The sequence below is a fragment of the Panthera onca genome, chromosome E1 (genome assembly GCF_046562875.1).
Source record: "Panthera onca isolate mPanOnc1 chromosome E1, mPanOnc1 haplotype 2, whole genome shotgun sequence".
Classification (NCBI taxonomy): Eukaryota; Metazoa; Chordata; class Mammalia; order Carnivora; family Felidae; genus Panthera; species Panthera onca.
In genome coordinates, this window is record NC_138352.1 from 14553552 (window position 1) to 14572242 (window position 18691).

At 58.9% G+C, this 18691-nt stretch overlaps 1 protein-coding gene across 1 annotated transcript in view; it reads left to right on the forward strand.

Moving 5' to 3' along the window:
- The window catches only part of RPTOR (regulatory associated protein of MTOR complex 1), a 331619-nt gene that overhangs the window by 298580 nt on the left and 14348 nt on the right, over window positions 1-18691 (forward strand). Inside the window, exons 25-28 of the mRNA XM_081791320.1 lie at window positions 10452-10557; window positions 12875-12989; window positions 14493-14617; window positions 16960-17064. Of these exons, the coding sequence (XP_081647446.1) occupies window positions 10452-10557; window positions 12875-12989; window positions 14493-14617; window positions 16960-17064 (451 nt within the window). The remainder of the gene's footprint in view (window positions 1-10451; window positions 10558-12874; window positions 12990-14492; window positions 14618-16959; window positions 17065-18691) is intronic.

Here is an 18691-nt window from a genome sequence, read left to right on the forward strand (position 1 = left end):
TTTGGAGACCTGCCCACTGGTCTAATTCTAGTGCGTTCTGGCTGGTTGCGGGAGATGCGTCCGGTCACTGCAGATTCGAGCCACACGTCCAGGGGACAGCATGGGACAGGCGACACTTTCTCCCGGGCCTCTTTCCCCGGGAACGCCACAGGGCCTTGTGCGTAGACTTTCCCGTGAAGCACATTCTTAGGAAACCTTCTTCCCTCATTCAGACCACTGAAAATCACAGCTTATTCTTAATTGTACGTCAGGCTCCACATCGAGGTAATTTCCATGAGTGGTTGGACCCTGTATTACAACTTTTCCCGCTCTCCCTTTTCCCCATGACGATACTGACTTTTGTCAGCAAAAGCACAAAGGAGTCATGGTCCGTACCCGAGGCAGATGACAAAGTTGTAGTTTATTGAGCTCCTTTGCTGAAAAGAGAGAGACCTCTCTTCATTTTTCAACTGAACCCGACTCCCAGAAAGCAGTTTGGCAGTAAGCATCAGAAGCCTTGAGCAGCCATTCCCTTCGACCTGCTAATTAATTCGTTTACTACGATATCAACTCAGGGAAATAATCGGAGTCACGGATGATCCTGTATTTACGTTGGCAAAACTTGGGATCCACCCGAACGCCCAACATAGGCCTAAGGGCTTAGCAATTATGGAATATTTGATACAATGTTTATCGTTATTAAGAAATTGAGCTTTAAAATCAATATCTTAAGTGCTCATGCTAAAACTTTTAAAAAGGAAAAAAAGGACATAAACGGGCTACACGGTGGTCCTCATTGGCAACACCACACGGACATCTGTGCACAGAAAACAGCCTGAAACAGCCGGCCCGACAGCGGGTCTCGGGCGATGTGGCGGTGAGGCCCCAGTTTGTTTTATCCATTTCTGTCTGTCCCCTGCTCTTTCCACACTAAGCACGAGCGTCTTTACAGTCAGGAAAGAAGTATGAAAGCAGCAAACTCAAGGGGCTGCTGAGGCCCGTGCTCACCCTCGGGGCTCCGGTGCGCGGCCCTCGGCCAGCCCGCGAGCGCCTTCCCGCCGCTGGGCCCCTCGTGGAGAAAGGAGCCAGTGAGCCAGTGCTGGAATTTGCCCCAGGACACGGGGGCCGCTGCTGTGGGTGGCGAACTATCTATCCTTTGATGGCTTAGAGGTGACACGGGGCTTTGCTCAGTATCAGCAGAAGTCCAGTCTCCTGGAAAGTCTCCCGCTCAAGGCAAGCACGTCGAGCAGGTTGGAGCCCTGGGCGGGCTGCCTCTTGCTGAAATGGCAGTTGCTTGGTGTGGTGATGAACGGCTTTTCTTTTCTTTTTTTTTAAAGTTTATTCTGAGAGAGTGCGTGTGTGCGCGCACAGGGGAGGAGCAGAGAGAGAGGGAAAGAGAGAATCCCAAGCAGCCTCCACTGTCAACACAAAGCCCGAAGTGGGGTTTGAACCACAAACTGTGAGATTGTGACCTAAGCTGAGATGAAGAGTCAGACGCTCAACCGACTGAGCCACCCAGATGCCCCAGCGAGTGGCTTTTTTTTAATGTCTGAGAACTGCCTGTTCGGCCGTCCACGTTGCCGGCAGGAAAAAGGGACACAGGCGCCCCAGGCTTCTTTCTCTTAGACGAGCTCGGTCCTCCCAGGGTCCGGTTTCCTGTCCTTGGCACAGGTACTTAGGCAGCTTCCTGAGCCCAGGCCTGGGATTTTATCCTGTGTGACCACGTGCACCCCCAAAGCCAGCACCCTCCCCTTTTCCGACGCTGCAGTGGGCTGGGGAAGGAGGGTCCTCCGAGGTGTCACTCTTGCTCTCCGCGCTGAGCCCACGGGGGGGCAGCCAGGAAACCGTTGAATAAGCAAGCACCGTCTCCCTCTGACAAGCTCCCACAGGCTGTAGCCTGAATGACGGGCTCCGGGCGTCACGTCCCTGCAGTGATGGGTTTTGCCCGTGGCTCCTGATGGCGGCTGGGACGTCAGGGAGAGGGAGGATGTGACTGATTTTTCTCTTACGTTAATTAGAGACCCTTTCTAGACTTAAGAAGAGAATGCGTTTTATCTCGTTGTAATTTTTTAACAATTGTTTTCCTACTTTTCTCCAGCTTCTATTCACGAAGGTGTTCTTTTATTCATTTAATTCGTCATCTAATGACGCGCGTGCAATAAAACGTGTTAGGAACTTTTTTTATTCGGCTGCTTCACACATAAACTAAGAATAGCTCAAAGCTGAGATCATACCCCAGAAAGGTCAGAGCCCTAACCCTCCTCAAAGGTCAGGATAAGAAACTGAGATACTCACCGGATAAGTGAACTGACCCCAGCATCACGGTGCACGACCACAGTGCAGCCCGTGCCCGGGGGACCTGCTTCCCCACAACGTGGCTGTGAGGACAGATTTGCTGGCTTTTGTCGCTTTACAGCCTGGCTTTTTACAGGTCTGTGTGGCCAAAGAGAACTGTATTCCGGAGCTCTCACAGCCCCCTCTCTTGCCCGTGCTGGTTTACAGAGCTCACATCTGCTTCAGAAAGAATGTTAAAAACGGTCCGTCAGGTGCTTAAAAAAAAAAAAGATATATCGAAATCTGTTCTAGTTACAAAAGCAATACGGTTTTTTCTTTCTGGTTCACAAAGTTGAGAGTGATTTTCCCGGAAGTAGGCTTTCCAGAGCACGGGGAAGAAGAAAGTCTGAGCCACTGTTGGTGGTGAAATGCGGGCTGGGTCTAGAGCAGTTCGGCAATAGTTTATCAAAATGGGAAGGGGCTATACCCTAGAAACCAACGATCCCGCTCTGAGAAATAGACCCTAAAACCACCGCTGTACGTGTGCGTTTGTGATGATACGTGTCCAGAGCTGCCCGTTACGTTATTTCTGAACACGTAAAGTTGAAAGCCAAAAACGTATTCGTAATTAGGGGGAGTGTGAGTTAACGATGCATCCACGCGATAGAGCCCTTCGCGGCCCCCACAGGGAGTGAGCCCTGTCTGTCCGAGGACACGCGTGGATATCCTTGATGGCACGGGCCACATAATCCCATGGTCCCACGTGCTTGCACAAGTGCCGTGCTGTCCAGGTGTGCGTGCGGGGGCCGGGGGGGGGGGGAGGGGGAGCCCGTAGGTTACGCGTCAGGCTGTTCATGCCGTCACTAGTGTCACTCCTAGAGGGTGGGGTTGAAATCGGGGGGAGGGACTGTCCTTCCTCCAGTGTGCACTTGTAGATTGTGAACTTTGTAGAAAACCCAATTATCCGCATGGTAACTTAGAACAGATTAAACTGTAGTGTTTATTTACAAAAAGAGCCTGGAAAGAATCAATCAGATTGTTTTAAGGCATCACGTGCACAGTGAACGTTGGCCAGAGCTAAGAGAAGGTTTACTCGGGGCGGAGGGCACAGGTGCGGCACTGACCCACACGCAGGATGGGGTGCAAGCGTCTCTGGGCTGGTCACAGAACGCGCTCTGCACTGCGTTAAACCTGCACGTCGACGGAGCTGTTGTTTAAAGTGCGCTAAGCTATTGTTTTAACTCAGAAAATGAAAAAGTAAAATAAAAGTGAAACCACCCGGAATTCTCTCCCCGCCCACCCCACACGCACTGCCATTGTACCTACTCCACGGGTACAGCTGTGTTTCCTGCTTTTTCACTTACGCAGTTATAAACGTTGGACGTTTTCTCATGTCTCCAAACGTTCCACAAAAATGGCTTCTGCTTTTTCCTTTCTTGTACATAAACCTCCAGGCCGACATAGCCCAAGAACCAGACTCGGTCACACCGTCAGATTATTGCCCACAGTTTAGTTTGCTGTGAGATTTAACTACGTCAGGAGGTCAGGCAGTGCCGTACTGTGTCCCGTTCCTAAGACGTATGCCTTGGCTCTTTGTGGAACGTTCAGCTGGAAAACAAACAGACGCGTTGATTCCCCTCCAGGAACACTAGGATGGGAGGAGCGTTTGCTTTGTGATGGAAGTGTGTGGGCAGCAGGGAGGCTCAACCAGCACTCCACGTTTCCACGTGGCCACGCCGGGAGGACTGCGTGCTCCCGCTCGCTGCCACCGGGGCACCGCTTCTGCCCCTCTGCCCGTCTTCTGACGTGCTGGCCTGGTGCCGGCGCCCTTGTGCCTTGTAAATCACTGCTGAATTGTAAACCATCGGGGGCCAAGGGATCGTGGATTGTCAGATGTGGTCTCTCTAAAACATTCTTTAAACTAAACAGTGTCGAAAGATTAACGAAGGCCTGCGTAAACGGGAAGATATCATGTGTTCACGGGTCACAGGACTTAATACGGCAGGGCCCCAAAGAGACCCAGGGTCCACGTGATGCCGGTGAGAATCCCAGTTGCCTTTTTTGTGTGTGGAAACTGACAAGCTGAGACTAAAATTCAGATGGAAATGCAAGAGACCCAGAATAGCACTAAAGATGCTGTCCAGGGCAAACAAAAAAAAACAACTCGTGCTCCCCAATTGCAAACCTTGCTGCACGATTGCAGGGATGGAGACAGCGTGGCACCGACTTAAGGAGAGACGTGCAGACCGGTTTCGAATGAGAGAGTCCGGAGGTACCTCCGACATCAAGACTTTACACCCACAGACCCAACAACTTGGAGGAAATGCACACATTCCTTGAAAGACACGAACTACCAAAACTCACCCCATACGAAGTAGAGAACCCAGATAGTCCCACATCTGTTAAGGGAAATGAGTTTGAAGCTAAAACTGTCCAACGAAGAGAAGATAGCTCCAGAACCAGCAGAGTTTCACTGGAAAATTCTACCAGAATAATACCAGTCCTCCGCAGTCTGTTACAGGAAACAAAAGGAGTGAACACTTCCCAGATCGTTTTAGGAAGGCGGCATCACTCTGATCCCAAAACCAAAGACTTCACAACAGTAAAAAACCAGAAACCAGTGTCCTCCACGAACATGGCCTCAAAACCTTCAACGTAACATTAACAGATCCAACATGGCAAACTTTAAAAGGGGCAACACGCCAAGTGGGCAACTGACCGAGTGGATTACATCTCAAGAACGCAAAGTTGAATCCACAGTTTTAATTAATCATGAAATTGAATGTGATTGAATGGATCAGTCGGCTCAAGAAAAGCTACCTGTTCATCCCAATAGCTGCAGAAAAAGGATTTGACAGAATTCGGCAAATAATCGTCATAAAACTCTCCACAAACCAGGACCAGAAGTTAGCTTCCTCACCCTCGTGCAGGGCACCTACAAAACCCGCGGCTCCCTTTCTCACCAGGGAGAGACTGGATGTCTTGTCTCTAAAACCAGGACCAAGGTAAGGGTGTCTGATCTCGCGGCTCCTTTTCAACAACCTACCAGAGGCCCTGGGTGTCCAGGAAGGCAAGCAAAGGTAGAAAGGGAAATAAAACTGTTCACACAGAATCGTCGTGTACGTAGAAAATCCTAAACAACCCGCGTGATGTTGCCAGAACAGGTGAGATAAGATCGCTGAATACCCAACGTTACACAAAAACTGATTGTATTTCTATACTAACCACTGGAAATTGGAATTAAGCCACTTAACCCCCAAAACATGAGCTGTAATTAAATTAGCTATATATTTTTTTAATACAAGCAGGACTCAACTGCTGAAAAATACAAAACACGATGAAAGAAATTTTAGAAGGCCTAACCCACTGAAGGTGTGCTCGTGGGCCAGGTGTCAGGTCTCCCTAACCTGGCGTATGGGCCGATGCCATCTCATTCAACATCCCAACAGGTTTTGTTTTAATCAGCAAGCCGATTCTAGAATTTATGGGGCGACGCAAAGAAACAACCGAAGAAATGTAGGCAGAAGGCAAAGTTGGAGGACTCACACTGATTTCAAGAGTCCCCCTGAGGGCGGGAGTGGAATGGGGGGCGGGGGGGACCAGTGGGGCCGAACGGGGTCCAGGGCGGAGCCACGGTGCATGCCACCGATTTCCCACAAAGCTGCAGGACAGCTCATTTCAGTGGACAGAGGATGGTCTTTCCAGCAAGCGGAACCACAGCGGCTGGACATCCATTTGCCCACGAGACGAACGTCACTCCATGCCCCGCACCTTATTCAGAAACCAACTCAAGGAGCCTCTTCTTGCCCTACTGTGAATCCCGCAGCCGCGAAACTTCTAGAAGCCCCTTCTGGCCTATCGGGCGATGGTTCTTTGAGAAGTCACGAAACCCAGAAGGAAAATGGTATATGGAGTTTCGTCATGTTGACTGCTTTTTGCGTATCACCGTTGGCATGAAAACACAAGCCACGGACTGGAGAAAAATATCGTAAAACTCCTAATAAAAGCCTTTTATCCCACGTACATAAAGAACTCCCAAAATCCCACGTGGAAGGACGCAACACCATTAGAACTAACGGGCAAAAGGTTTGCACAGACCCTTTACCGAAAAGGCGTGCACACAGCAAAGGAGCCCTGGGAAGGTGTGAGACGGTGAGGCAGGGGTCGCCGGGGCCGCGAGCTGCCGCAGGAGGCAGCAGCTCGCTTCCGTTCGACGGCCGACATTTTAGATCGCTCAGTCCCGAGCACCGGCAGAGGAAGCAGAGCAGCCCAGACTCTCGCCCCTCGCGGTGCCAGGCGCCCTGGAAACGTGTGGCCGTTTCCCGTGCGACTGAGCCTATGCTGACCGTGCATCCCGGCAACCCTGCTGGACGTTCACCGGGACAAGCGACAAAAGCTACATGTGCGTGTTTACGGCGGCTTTATTCATGATCGCCGGAAACCGGACGGAACCCAAACGTTTCACCCGGGGGAGAAACGGTGCTGGGACGAATACCGGTCCCCTGAAAAAAGTCGCCCCGATAAACCGACATGCACACGACACGAGGAGTCAGGTGCGGCTCGCTCAGCGAGGGAAGCCAGACACGCAGGAAGTGGGTGGGGCCGGGCCTGGGGCCGGGGGAGGCCGACCGCACAGGGGCACGGGGCAGGGCCAGGTCCGTTCCCCACCAGGCGGTGGGCTTGTGACCAAGCCCCCGAGAGGGGGAGCATCCTGGAGGGGGACCCCGCCTCCGTCAACCCGATGCTTCGCAGGACCCGTGGTCGCGGGGCGGAGGTGCCCGTGTCTGGGCCTCCGTGCACGCAGGACACCCTCCCCTCCCCTCCCCTCCCCTACCCTCCCCTCCCCTCAGAGCTTCTCCCGTCAGGGCCAAGGGCGCGAGCACAGAGCCGGCCCGGCCAGGTCAGGAGCGGCCGTCACTAGCGCACCTGCTGCCGGCATCCACCACCTCTCTCCGCCAGGGTGACGTCCTCGTTTGTGGCGGGGGAAGGGGGGAGGGGTGGCTTCTCACACAACAGGAAAAGTCACAGCGAGTGTGGCCCAGAGGCACTCGGTTGTGTCGTCAGAACGGGCCTCGTTTCTGGGTGGAAACGGAGCTCGGGGTCTGAGCACTTGGCGCGGAGTTAACGGGCCTTCCCCAAGGCCCGTCTCCCCTTTTGCCTTTGGGGGACCCTCTGACCCTCGCCCTTGGTTGCCCCGGGGACAGGCCAGGCCTGAGGCCCCAGCCCCCGCGTCTCCGGGAGGCTGAAGGGCGGGAATGGGTGCTGGGACCGAGGGGTCACGGCCGCAGTCGCACAGCACTGCCCCGCACCCGCCCCACACCTGTGGCTCTCCATCCCGCTGGCTCGTCCTGGTGGCTCTGGGCAGACCGTCCCCAGGTGGATGCCAGCGGCATCGCAGAGCCGTGTGCGGCCCAGCTCTGACCGTCTCCTTGGATGAGCACACCTGGGGGGGTGGGGGAGGGGCACCTCCATCGACGGGCCTGCCAGGGGCCCCGCACGTCCACGCGCCTTCCTTCCTGTCCTTGCAGCCGCCGTCTTGTGTCCTTTGCAGCCTCAGGTCCGTCCCTGGGCCCGGTCCCTGCCTGCGCAAGGGGGCACCTGGGCCCTGGGGCACGTGCGTCCAGGAACCCAGTGCCCGTCCTGCCCTCCTGCTCGGAGCGCCTCTCACTCTTCCTGTGATGTGTTCCCACGGAAACCGGATTCCATCAAAGGGCGATATCCTCGCCCCGCCCACGCTTTCAGTGTTTTTCTGGTTGGCGTTACTGACCACTTGCCGTGTCTTTTGGAACAAGCTCTGGGTCGTCACGAAGTGAAACCAACTGTTACCAACCCGTGATCTACCCCATCTACCCCCCGGGTTATTTCCAAACCTCTAAACAAACGTTCTGTGGAGGCAGCTGACACCATTTCTTCTTGTCGCCTCCACGTGTGGATGTCTGTTGTGGCTGTTGCTGTCTTGTTCGGTGTGGGGTTGTGATTCTTCAGAAAAAAAGAAGGAGCAGAGCAAGGAAACAGCTCGCAGCAGGGACCCGCGGGCTCCAGCAGTGAGGCCGGGGAGGGTGGGTGGGTGTTTCTGTTTTGTAATCAGAACACGGAGCATCCAGCGTGGACACGTGAAATGTGCCGTGGTCTGGGCTCCTGTCCGTGTAGACGCGTGCTGTTTCTTAGCCATGCTGGCGCCTAAGAACGCACTTGTGGCCACCGTCCCTGCTCTCCGCCCCGTGCTTTCCCCAGCAGAGAAAACGATCTTTACATCCGAGCGCGGGCTGTCTGGTACCGTGTGGTGTTACCGCGCTGACCACGGGCAGGTTAAGGTAGGCCCGGCTTCTCGGCTCAGCCGAGACCAGGTAGGGTTTTCTCTTGTGTGATCAGTCTCTTCTGTATTTTGGCACTCGACGACCCTGGGTGTTCAAGCGGGACCCAGGGCCAATCCGGTTTACTTGATGGCACGTGAGGATTAAGGAAATCCACGTTTATTACAAAAGCCAACTTAAATCCCGGCTTCCTCTTGGTGGGGGGCGGGCCTCTTGCGGACGCTGGTTTTACACAACCGTCCGTGCACAGGCACACGAGTACGCGCACACGGGCCACGAAGCAGGAAGGACCCCTGCCCAAGGAACAGAGAACAGGGCGGTTTGTGGGGCACGCACGTATTTCGGGGGGACCTGAGCTCAGTCTTTGACACCGTGGCTCGGTGGGGAGGGTACAGGGTTCTTGGGAGCTGTTTGAAGCTGACCGCGTCCACAGTCTGGCCGTTTCCTGATGCTTCACCCTGTGCTCAGTCAGCTCAGGCTGCACAGCCCCCCCCCCCCCCACCGGGGCCCCTCTGTTGCTGTCATAAGCCCCTTTCTGGTCAAGTGCGATGCCCCACTTCTCTGGCACAAGAGGAGGGATAAAGGCAAAAGTCCCTGGGCACGGCCCACCTTTTTCTGATTTTGCCTTTTCAGTGTGTGCGGTGTCAGCCTCCGGCCCCCTCAGCTCAGGCCGAATCCCGCCAGCTCCTTGTCCCTGAAGCTCCTTGTCTGCCTTGGCAGAGGCTGCCCTGCTGCCCCGTGTCAGGGGCTCCTAGGAGCAGGACGGCACATGGCCTCAGGGGTTGAGGCATCCCCTGAGTCTGTGCCGCTCCCTGCCCTCCCCAGGGGGTCCTCTCATCCTCTAGACCCAGCGGCCTGCGGAGCGGGCAGCTCCCCCTCGGGGGGGAGGCCAGGCACTCCTGTCTGCCACCCTCTTGTGCCAGCCAGCTGGGCTGGGGCGCCCTGGCCAGGCTGCAGAACCCAGTTTCCTCGTTCAGGAACAGGGTCCTTTCTTTCTGGTCATGACCTCGGACACACTGCAGGTTTGGGTCCAGAGCCACAGTAAAGTGAGTCCACGCATGTTTTGGTTCCCCAGAGCGCATAAGTCACTGCCCTACGCTGCAGTCCGCCGGTCGTGTGATAGCACCATGTCTGAGGAAACAGCGTAGGGACCTGAATTCAAAAATAATTCAGGGATGCCCGAACGGCTCAGTGAACTCGGTTCATGATCTCGCGGTTCGCGAGTTCGAGCCCCGCGTCAGGCTTTGTACTGACGGCTCAGAGCCTCACTGGATTCTCTCTCTTCCTCTCTCTCTTCCCCTTCCCTACTCACATGCGCGTGCTCTCCCTCTCTCTCTCTCTCTCTGTCTCTTTCTCTCAAAAATAAATAAAAAGGAGCGCCTGGGTGGCTCAGTTGAACATCTGACTTCGGTTCAGGTCATGATCCCACAATTGGTGAGCTCGAGCCCCGTATCAGGCTCTGTGCTGACAGCTCACAGCCCGCTTCTGATCCTCTCTCTCCCTCTGTCTGCCCCTCCCCTGCTCCTGCGCGTCCGCACGCTCTCAAAAATAAAAACACATTAAAAATAATGCTAATAAATAAACAGATAAAAACGTTTAAGACAATACCTCCCTACTAAAACATGCTGACCGTCACCTGGGCCGTCAGAGGCGTCAGCGCCACAGATCACCGTAACAAACGTACCAGTGATGAAAAGCGTGAGGTACCGTGAAAGTCGCCGAGATGTGCCGAGACCCGGGAGGTGAGCAGAGGCAGCTGGGAAGGCGTGCTGGCCGCGGGGTGGCCGCGAACCTCCCGTCTGTGAGCAACGCGGGGTCCATGAGGCGCAGACAGGATGCCTGTGACTTACTCGCGAACCTCACTTGGTGTTTTTATCGTTCAAGATCCCGGAGGAACACGACCTGGAGAGTCAGATCCGCAAGGAGCGCGAGTGGCGATTTCTCCGCAACACCCACGTCAGGCAGCAGGCGCGGCAGCTCATCCAGAAGGGTAAGCCGCCCGCCTCCCGAGGGGGGCGCCTCCGAGGGCCCGTGGTGGGGCTGGCGGGGTGCAGGCCCTCCTCCAGGCTGGCCCCCAGGAGCCCCCAGAGCGCTCGGCCACTCTCTCCCAAGAGAAGCCCCCGCCGGCCTCTCGCGTGAGCGAGCCTTGTGCGCCCTGCCACTCCCAGGGCGGAAGGAGCCCCGAGCTCTGTCTGGGACACAGGCCACACGCAAGGCGCTGCTTGTGCCCAGCTGGCCCTCCTGTCCCGGAATAATCCCACCGTCAACCAGCGCTGTATCTGAGTCCCACTTTACCGACCCTTTTACCAGACTTGCCGAGAGAGGCCCCGTTTACGGGCCCCCAGCCTCACCGGTGCTGGACGGGCAGCCTCCCTCCCCTCCCCCACCCCCACCCCCACCCCCACCCTCCCGCTCTCCCAGCCCCGTGGCTTCGGGGGCACAGAGAGGTGGGGTGCACCTCCATCTTCCACTGAGAAGCCAGCGTGGCCCCAGTCACTGGGCCGGCCGGGCCGACCCGCTGCCCAGGCCCCCGCACAGAGCGGGACGTCGCGGGCTGTCAGCCCTTCTGTTGATGGACTGATCCTGCCTTGCCTTTCCGTCCTGTAAAATGGTGGCGGTTGCCAAGGGTCGCTCTTTACAGCCGGGGGTGGGGCCCACGAGACAGGCTGTCCCCGCAGACACGCGTGTCCCTGAGCACACGCAGCCGCTCCAGAAGCCGCTGTGGCGTGCGGCCGCCTCGGTGTGCAGCGCTCTCCGTAAAACGCCTTGGGGCCGTAGTCGCCTCGTGAGGCTGCCTCCGTGAGGGGCTGGCGGCGGCTAGATGTAAAGCAGCCTAGTGTTTAGGCCTCGGCGTCTGCTGGACCGGCAGTCACCGCTCGGACGTGTGCAGCCAGGCCGGCCCACGCCCCACGGCTTTCTTCCCGAGGACAGAACAGCCACCAGAGCGTCGGCACTCTGGGAATTACAGCATCGGAGGCTGTTTTCTCGAAGGTCTGCGGTCCTGCAGGGCCCCCGTTCTACAGGACAGTGGACTCCCTGTACCCGCGTCCGCCTCCCGCAGTTAGGCATCGGAAGGCAGACTGACCCCGATGGGGAAGCCACACACAGGGCCAGGGGCTCTGGAGAAAGAGCTGGGCTTTCCTGACGAACACAAAAGACTGTCTTTGTAACCCGGGTCGGGTTCTCCCGGTCTTTGTGGGAAGGGGAGGCCTCCTTGTTAGACACAGCTGAGGGGGGCTCCCGGACGCAGTCGCCGGGCACGTCAGCCCCTGAGAGGTCCGTGCGGTGGACCCGGCCACCAGAGACAGGGACACGGGCGACCCCACTCACGTGCCCGCGCAGAGGCTGCCGCCAGTGGAAAGTGCCCCTTCTGAGAGGCGGCTGTGCCCCCCTGAGAGAGGGGGTGCCTGCAGCTTAATGAGGTGGTTCCCCCGACGCCTGTGCCCGGCCTCCCCCAGTGACCTCGGCCGGCAGGACCAGCGTTGTCACAAACGCACAATGCACCCTGACCCGGGAGTCGGTGTTCCCGGTGTCTCCCGGCCACCCGCGGTCGGGGCCCCTGCGGGTAACACTGCTGCCACAGACAGAGCCCCTGGGACCTTTTGGCGTGTGTCCCTTTGCCCCTGTCCTTGTCACCGGCTGGTTTTCCGTGTTGGTGCTATAACGGGGGGGGGAGACGGCAGGGTGAAGCCAGCACTAATGGCCCCCCCGGGTTTCCCAGGGGCCAGGCCGGTGCCCGACGACGCTGCAGGGACCCCAAGTCCCTTGGCTGCCCTGGGTCGACCTCATATGAGTCACCAAAATCCCACCTAAACCTATCTTGATCTCTTGTCCTTTTAGCCTCTTTTTACTGTTTTCCTGAGACTCCTTCAAAGCCCCTTCCTGACGGCTTCTTTCCTGGTTCTGGTTTTGGGGGCCCGGTGCACACACCCTCGTTCACCTCCCTGTCGTCTGTGGTGATCTGTCCCTCAACCGGGTAGTTCCGTAGGGACCACCCCCCTGAGAGGCCACCAAGACCGTGTGCCCGATGCTTCGACCTGGAACTAAGTTACAAACGGTGGCCTTCCTGCTTTCTTCGAAAACTACCAACTTGCACATCTCTGAGCACGGCGTCTTTGCACGCACGAACTGATGAGCGCTGACTGCAAACTCGTGCTGGGGGGACCCTGCGGTCAGGGAGCCAGGCCCTCGTCCGACCCCTGCTTGCCCTGTGTGTCCCTTGTGCCTCCCCAGGTCCCCAGACAGGAGGCGCCACGACCCCCGGGTTCTGCACGTCGAGGCCCATCGCTGTGTGTCTCTTTGGGCAGGTATCGCAAGACTGGACGACCAGATATTTCTGAACAGGAACCCCGGTGTCCCCTCCGTGGTCAAGTTCCACCCCTTTACGCCGTGTGTGGCCGTGGCTGATAAAGACAGCATCTGGTACGCAGGGCACAGGCGGCTCGTGTGTCTCAGCCGGTAACGGCCAGCCCCCCGGTGACAGTGCCGTGTTCCCGGCGTGGGAGCCGCGAGCCCTCTGGGGTGCTGTGGGCGGCAGGGCTCGAGAACACGGGGGGAGAGAGAGGTGCGCGGGCTGGTGGGAGCCTCTCGTGCCGGCACCAGAGCGCACGTGGGCTCCTCAGAGCCACAGTGTGACGGGGACGCACAAGGGGTTCGCTCTCGGTACCGCCTGTGGAGACGCGTGATCGCAAGACGCCAGCCCCGATTTACTGTGAGTGCTGCGCTTGCGTCGCAGAGAACGTACGCACTTCGTGGGGGGCGAGGTCAGGGTGTTGTTCCCTCTGTCTTTCCCCTTTTCTTTATTGTGGTAAAATACACACAGCACAGTTCAGCATCCTAACCGGGTTTAAGTGCCCAGTTCAGGGCCACCAAGCGCGTTCACACCGCGCGGCCACCGCCGCCGTCCGCCTCCAGAACTCTTTCCGTCTCGAAAATCTGAAACTCCGCCCCCGTCAGACTCTAACTCCCCCTCCCACTCCCCCAGGCGCCCACCGTCCCGCTGTCTGTCTCTGGATTTGAGACCCCGGGGACCTCACCTGTCTCGGGTCTGGTCCTTCCACTGAGCCCTGTGCCCTGGGGCTGTCCACACTATGGCAGGTGTCAGAGCGTCCCTCCTTGTCCAGGCCGGGCGATACCTGGTGTGTGGCTGAGCCAGCTTTATTCCCCCATCCAGCAAGGGACGCTCAGGTCATTTCCCGAGTTTTGGGGTTTTTTTTCAATATGTCCTTAAGGGCAGGTTCTCTTTTTCATTTCTTAAAAATATGTTTACTTTCAACACAGCTTAGAGGAGGACAAGACCGTAAGATTAAGTCCACCTTGATGGTTTGTTGGGTTTAATTTTGTTACGAAAGGAAGCGACAAAGTAAATAACAAGGGAGACAGGTATCTTTCGATACCTGTCCTGGAACAGCTTACATCTGACACCAAAGGAGCTGAAGTTGACCTCAGATTCTAAACGACTGCGAGCCACCCGTATGTTTATGTTTTTAAGAGTTCCTGTAAGGTAGAAGCAGAATGTTAAAGACTCTGTAGACAGTCGTGTGTCCTAATAATTAAGGTTCTAATAGCAATAAGCACTGTTGTTCCGATGCTCTGTGTCTACGGGCACACGGCCAAGTCCTCTGTGTCGACCTGTGTCCATCCCGTTGTCACGGCTTCTTTCCCCCATTGGCGGTCGTGAACAGGGGTGGGCGGACCTCTCGGTGGACGGCCGGCAGAGGGACCCCAGGCCCCGGGGCGCCCCCATGCCCACCCCGATCCGGCCCCCGGCAGCCGTGCGCTAGGGCTGTTTGTCCACACCCTGCCAGAGCTTGTGGCTCTCGTGGCTTTGGTCGTGGCCACCCTGGCAGGTGGGGGGCGATCGCCCTGTGCATTTTGTTGGCGTCTCCCTGACGACTGACCTTCTTCCTCTCTCCTTCCCCGAAGTTTTTGGGACTGGGAGAAAGGGGAGAAGCTGGATTACTTCCACAACGGAAACCCTCGGTATACCAGGGTCACCGCCATGGAGTACCTGAACGGCCAGGACTGCTCGCTGCTGCTCACGGCCACAGGTGAGTGGGCTTTGTGGGGCCGGGTCCCCACACCCAGCGTGGAGACCCCAGCACACATTCATACACGGCCTTTTTTGATCCTGATCGTTCTTCTGCCAAGGGGCACTGCTCACAGGAACAGCCGCCGTCACCGAGGACGTGGGAGGTTTTGGAGGGAACGGGCTTCGCCCACAAACAGGGGAAGCAGGGTGACCACTGCCGGGGGTGTCCCGGGACCGTCTCCTGCTCTGGGCAGGACCTCCCCTGACCGGGAAAGGCGCTGTCTGCCTCCGGCCCCCCGGCCCCCGTGATGCCCTCGGAGGTGAGGTGGAGGGGTCTGAAATGGGTCACTTCACATCACTCTGGAACAGGCTTCCCAGGACGCCACCCTGGGCCACAGGCGTCTGCTTTAGCGGTTTAAAGACAGGACTCCGCTGTCTCTGGGTAATGAGAGGTCACTGATGGTCTAACTGTGCTTCTTCAGGGGTGACAGACCAGGATGGGACAGGCGGGCAGGGAGAAGGGGCACACGAGAGAGGGCCAAGGTCGACATGCAGGCTTATTTCCCACATTACCCCAGTCCTGACCTCGGTCTGTCCCCGTCCTGTCATCAGCCTGGCCTGGGCCTGTCCCTGTCCTGTCCCCATCCTGTCCTGGGTCTGTCCCCGTCCTGTCGTGTCCTATTCTAGGTCTTTCCCTGTCCTGGGCCTGTCCCAATCCCGTCCCTGTCCTGGGCCTATCCCATCCTGTCCTGTCTTATCCTTGGTCTTTCTCTGTCCTGGGCCTGTCCCCGTCCTGTCCTGGGCCTGTCCCCATCCTGTCCCTGTCCTGGGCCTGTCCCGTCCTGTCCTGTCCTGTCCTATCCTTGGTCTTTCTCTGTCCTGGGCCTGTCCTGGGCCTGTCCCTGTCCTGGGCCTGTCCCGTCCTGTCCTGCCCTAGATCTGTCCCTGTCCTGTCCTGTCCTATCCTTGGTCTTTCTCTGTCCTGGGCCTATCTCCGTCCTGTCCTGGGTCTGTCCCTGTCCTGTCCTGGGTCTGTCCCTGTCCTGTCCTGTCCTGGGCCTGTCCCCATCCTGTCCCGGGCCTGTCCTGTCCTGGGTCTGTCCCCATCCTATCCTGTCCTATCTTAGGTCTTTCCCTGTCCTAGGCCTGTCCCCGTCCTGTCCTGGGTCTGTCCCCATCCTGTCCCGGGCCTGTCCTGTCCTGGGTCTGTCCCGTCCTGTCCTGGGTCTGTTCCCATCCTGTCCCGGGCCTGTCCTGTCCTGGGTCTGTCCCCGTCCTATCCTGTCCTATCCCTGTGCTGGGCCTGTCCCTGTCCTGTCCTGGGCCTACTCTTGTCTTGTCCCTCTCTGCTCTGAGCTTGGGCCTGCCCTGTCCTGTGCTATCCTGGGCATGTCCCCATTATGGCCCGGCCTGTGTTGGGCCTGAGCTTCTGAGCCATCAACATAGCTGAGCTGACTGCACTGGGAACGCCCTTCCCTTCAGAGGGTTCCTGGGCCCCACTGTGAATGACGTACCCACGGGGAAGGGTCCTGCTGGCGGCCTCTCCCCAGGCATTGCCATCTCAGGACCACACAAAGTTGAGCCACCATCCAGAGCCGTTCCCTCGGCCGCAGGCATCAGGGTGAAGGGGTGGACAAGGGCGGGGTGGTGGTGCGGGAAGCTGCAGGACGGGGCGTACTGAGCACCTCTCAGCACCGCGGAGGAGGAGGAGGGGGGAGTGATCCCCAGCACGGCGGGCGCTGGGGAGGGTCCCCAGGAGTAGGGGGTTCCAGCAGAGAAGCAGCACGAGGGCTTGGGTTCCAGAGCAGGGTAAGTTCACTGTCAAGGAGACCGGGGCCGGAACGAGCCGACGGGTGGGTGCGGGCGGGGACGGGTCAGCGGACATCCCGTGCAGTCATCCTCCAGGCGGGAGCCACCTCTGAGGCCACGCGTGAGGGGCCGGTGAGTCCAGAGAGCGCGGTCTGTGTGGGGCGTAGGGACACGGGTGGAGCCTCAGGCTTACGCCACTCAGGCTCGCAGAGCCCCGTGCTGAGTGTCCCGGGCAGGGAGGGGCGGCCCGCCCGCCTCCTGATGCAGGGAGCCCCTGGGGTCACAAGCTGAGGGCTCGGCCGGAGGTCTGACTTCGTGGTGCGAGTGAGTCACTGCAAGGAAGGGAGCCACCTGGGGCCAGAGCCGAAAGTAGGGGCGGGTCCCCCTGCGCCCAGACGGGAGTCTGAGGACGGCGACACGCGACCGGCCCGCTGCGCCTGCGTCAGGCCGCCTCGAGGGGGACCGCGTGGTCTCCTGCCACCCAGGGGGGGCTCCCTCCCGCGTGCCGGAGGCCAGGCCTGCGTTTTCACCTCCCCCCCTTCTCTCCCCAAGATGACGGCGCCATCAGAGTCTGGAAGAACTTTGCGGATTTGGAGAAGAACCCAGAGATGGTGACCGCTTGGCAGGGGCTCTCGGACATGCTGCCCACCACCAGAGGTGGGTGCTCCCGGGAGCGGCGCGGCCCCTCACTGCCCGCCCGCCCGCCCGCCTCCCCCTGGCGGTGGCTCCCCACCGGCCGCCTCAGCTGTGAGCCGCCGCTCTCCCCCGGCTGCCCTGGAGCACTTGCAGGTCAGGAGACGCGGCCCCCCGAAGGGCTCACCGGCTGTGGGCGCACCTGCCCGCACCCTCGTCCTGGGCTTGCAGCCGGCGCTGCGGGAAAGGCCTGGGGGCCACGCCCCGTGCCCAGGCGAGCTCCCTTCGGGGGGCGAGCGCCGTGGCACGCGGGCACGTCTGTCCGGACGGCGGAGGCCGCGGACGCTCGCCCGGGTGGGGGGGCACAGCTGCCGCCGCACACCGGTCCCTCGGGGGCTCACCGTGCTGCCATGGCACGTGGACCGTCTGGCATGGCTGGGTTCGAGAGACGCCAAGCCGCGGGGGCCACGGTCTCTCTGCTCAGCTGACAGTGAAAGCAGCTTAGTCCCCTGCCCTGTGCTCCCGGTCCGGCCTGGCTGTGACTGTGTCCGCTCCCACACGGCCCCGTCTGTGTCCGGTTGTCATGTGGCCGTTCTCTTCACGGCCGGTCATCCGTGTGGCTCCTCTCCCCTCTGTGAGAGCGCCCGTCCTGGGGAGTTGCTTCCCAGGGAGGTGACGTCGTGAGGGAGGGGCCGCCCAGCGTCAGCTCCAGGGCCGACGTCTCCTTGTGGACTGCTTTAAAACGTGGCTGAGTTTTAATTATCTGAGGAATAAAACAGTCATCCTTATCACCCCCCACCCCCCACCACCGCCAAGGCCCAACACGGCCACTTGTGTATCACCGGGCTTCTCGCTTCTGCCTCAGTGTTCCCAGATTAGAGCAAAAGCTTGTCTCCCGCCCGCAGCCACCCGGGAGCTCCCGGGGGAGAGACCCCAGGGAGAGAAGGGAGAGAAGGAATGGGGACGCCAAGAGCCACTCTTGTGCACCCGTGGCACCCCCAGCAGCACCAGGCAGGGCCCTTCAGAGTTCTGGCTGTGGCCCTCAGGGGCCGTCCAGGCAGGGGCCCGAACCCCTCTCCCCGGCTCTCAAAGCTGTGTGCCCACCCCATGTGGTTCTCCCGCTGGCCCTGCAAGCTGTCTGTTCAGGAGGAGGTGTGCCGGCCCGCCGTGTCCGGCCCCCCCCGGAGCGGGTGGGCGAGGCCCGTCCTCTGAGCACGCGTGCACGTGGGGCACAGGAGGGGCCTTGTCCGCAGGCCCAGGAGACTTGGTGTGACCAGGTGGCTGGAGAGCTGCTGGCCGGGAAGTCCCTCACGCAGCTGTCCGCAGCTGGAATCCCGCGGCCAGGTCACCGTCTGGTTCCTCAGTCTGTGACTAAGGATGGAAAGTCTTGTGAGATACGCGCAGGGTCAGCGCGCCGTCAGCTTCACGGCACCTCTGGCTCACGCGTGCACACACGTGTGCACATGTTCTGGCTTGGAGTCGGGGACGGGCTCTCCCGTGCTCCCCGTGGCCCCATCCCTGTCCTACCGACAGCACCTTCCCCACACCGGGAGCCCTCCTGGCCCGGCCACGGTGGACGTCACGGCGGCGCTTACGGGCACTCAGGCACTTGGAGGTTCCAATAGCTCGTCGGTCCGGCTTCACGGTGTGC